This window comes from Pundamilia nyererei, unplaced genomic scaffold (genome assembly GCF_000239375.1).
Source record: "Pundamilia nyererei isolate P.nyererei 1_Seehausen unplaced genomic scaffold, PunNye1.0 scaffold00066, whole genome shotgun sequence".
Classification (NCBI taxonomy): Eukaryota; Metazoa; Chordata; class Actinopteri; order Cichliformes; family Cichlidae; genus Pundamilia; species Pundamilia nyererei.
In genome coordinates, this window is record NW_005187467.1 from 2,082,826 (window position 1) to 2,085,428 (window position 2,603).

Here is a 2,603-nt window from a genome sequence, read left to right on the forward strand (position 1 = left end):
CACACACACTTTATACATTTACAAATACCACGCACACACACAAAGGCGAGTTCTGAAGTCGTGTATTCATACTTATATATGTCCGGAGTTCAAGTCTAAGCTGGAGAAGAACATCATGCAACATAGCATAACCTAATCCACTTTGCATGAAGGGTAACTCGTATTGTAGAACCTTTAACCCTGATAAACAAACCACTAGCTGCAGCAGCATCTTTTCTAGCCACAAGCCTCCTACGTTGCAGAGCTACTAAAGGCGGGATACTAAGACGGAGAAAGAAAAAAAATACACAAAACAAAAAAAACACTGTTATGAAGAGCAAGGCCAACAGAAAGAAAAAGCTGCCCTGAAGATGCTGGACCCACTAAACAACAAGCACGCATCTGACAGCATCACCTCAGGAAGCAACGTGGATGTCAGCTGACTGAGAAATACGTGCCTGCTCTCGAAATATCACGCACAGGAAGTTAGGAGACGACTTGCCCTTTCTCAGCAACTTGTCATGTAAAACGAAGAGTTTCTGGTAGCGGTTCATTATTTTTACATAAGCCGAACACCTCTTATCTCCTATGAACGCGTTTTATTCGGCTGACTAGGAGGAGAAAAGGGGGGGCGGGGGTGTAAAGCTACTGCGCACGGGTGGGAAACGTAGCTCTATACGACCTCTATTCGCCTGAAGTGTCAAACCTGAAGACGAGGTTGTGTTGTAAACAACGGTTTTTTTCTAGTGTGTGTATGTTTTTAATTCAAGACACGAATGCCACTGCGAGCGTGGGTCTTGCTCGCTTGCCTGGGGACTGGTTTTGGCGACAAGCTGTTTACAAAACCGCCGTTTGAGCCGTGCTTTACCTCCTCCTGAAGTCCTTTTCGTACGGTTTGAGGTAGGGATCCATTTGGAGAAGGCAGCTGAACTCAGGAATTGTAACATTATCTCCCAGGTCTGCCATGGTTTCTCCAGACCAAGCCAATCGAGCACCGACTGCTGCTAGCCGACCGGACGGACTGACAGCTAAAGAACAGAGAGCAGGCATGCACTGTGCGCGAGGCTTTAGTATCCGGAGACAACAGCGAATCAGGGTGCCGCATGCCAAGCCCGTCCCATCACAACGTGCTGTGTTCCAGCAGGTCAGAGAGGAGACAGCTAAACTGTGCAGTGCTGTAGTGTAACTTTAAGGTAACAGCACAGGAAGCATCTGGCGCGTCAGAAGAAAATGAGGATGTTGTATACACATGAGCAGCTTTGTAGGCTGTGGATTTGCCTGAGTTTGTGGCTCAAAAGAAATTCCATCTGCACAGAAATCGGATTTAACACAGATGTTGAAACATATGGTAGTCAATTGTTGGATTCACTGTTAGCCTAGAATTACTGTTACTTGGCTGATAGTATCCTGACATGTAGCCCACTGGCTGTACTTTTATCCTCACTAAATGTGGACATTTATTGTCATAAATGATCTTTCCAGAGGCTGCCACTGGCATCTATAACTAACAGGAATTGGCCAACAACTGTGTATTTGAAACAGGTTTAGCAGACAGCTCCCAGTAACTCCTGTCTACAAGCTGTTGCAGGCAAATGTCACATTTTCCTTCACTCTCATTATCGTCCAAGTCTGTCTCGAGAATTACTGGCTAATATGATAAATATGTTTTTGTAGAGCAGCCACCAGGCTGCAATTTTCATGAAAAATAAATTGTTTTTGTCTGTGTGTTTGTTTAATTTGCTAGCCACATTAATTTTCCACAGTGTACAGTCCTGTCTCATTTTGGACACTTAGTGAGTCTTTCACTTAAAACAGGAAAACATAAATTTCACAGATGTATCCCAATTATGCTCACTGCCTTTTCATGTCTCGAAAGAAACAAACTCTTTTGATTTGAACACTCCCTTGACTTAATCTTGCAGTTCACAAAGGATATTTTAAGTCCGTCTACTGATAATGTCTGACAATAAAATCCACTTGTTCTTTGTTATGTCCAAGTCTTTAATGTGGGGTGCAATGAACAGCTCTCTCGGGGCCACTACTGGAGTGTTGGGCCATTTTTAGTTTTTTGTGATATGTTTTTTTCTTTCATTATGAAAGTAATTTCTTAGTGACATGTATCAGTGAAATGCAGTATTATTTCACAATTAAACATGATTTCCCTCAATTTTTGGATGCTTTGTAAATTAAAATGCTGTGCAGTGAGCCATGCTTATAAAAACGCAGATGAAAATGCATTGCTGTGTGAAAACTTTTTTCTGTACATAACTTCATGGTAAAAGTGCAGCTTTGCATATATATATAAGTGACCTGCCAATCTTCAGTATGCGCTTCTGCATTTCATTTAAAGAGATCCCATGGTAAAAGCACATAAGCATTAGTGTATGTGAGGTGGTGGTTGAGGAGAATGTTAGGTGTTGCTGAACTCCATTGTAATGCAGTGAATGTATGCTTTTCTACAGATTCAGTATCTACTTCACCTGCACTTACTCCTGTCTTGAAGCTATCTTTCTAAAATGCAGAGCTCACACTGTTTTGATCTAATTGTGGCCTCAATAAGTTTTAGCCCAAGCTACTTCACTGAAGTGGCAGAACTAAGTTGAACTCAAGAAGGATAACCTTGC

The 2,603-nt window shown here is 42.2% G+C and overlaps 1 protein-coding gene across 1 annotated transcript in view; it reads right to left on the reverse strand.

The window, feature by feature from the left end:
• gbe1b (glucan (1,4-alpha-), branching enzyme 1b) overlaps nucleotides 1-2,203 on the reverse strand; it is a 106,652-nt gene extending 104,449 nt beyond the window's left edge. The window contains exon 1 of the mRNA XM_005735981.1: nucleotides 848-2,203. Within this exon, the coding sequence (XP_005736038.1) occupies nucleotides 848-1,029 (182 nt within the window). The 5' untranslated portion in view covers nucleotides 1,030-2,203. The remainder of the gene's footprint in view (nucleotides 1-847) is intronic.
• Nucleotides 2,204-2,603: the final 400 nt, after the last annotated feature.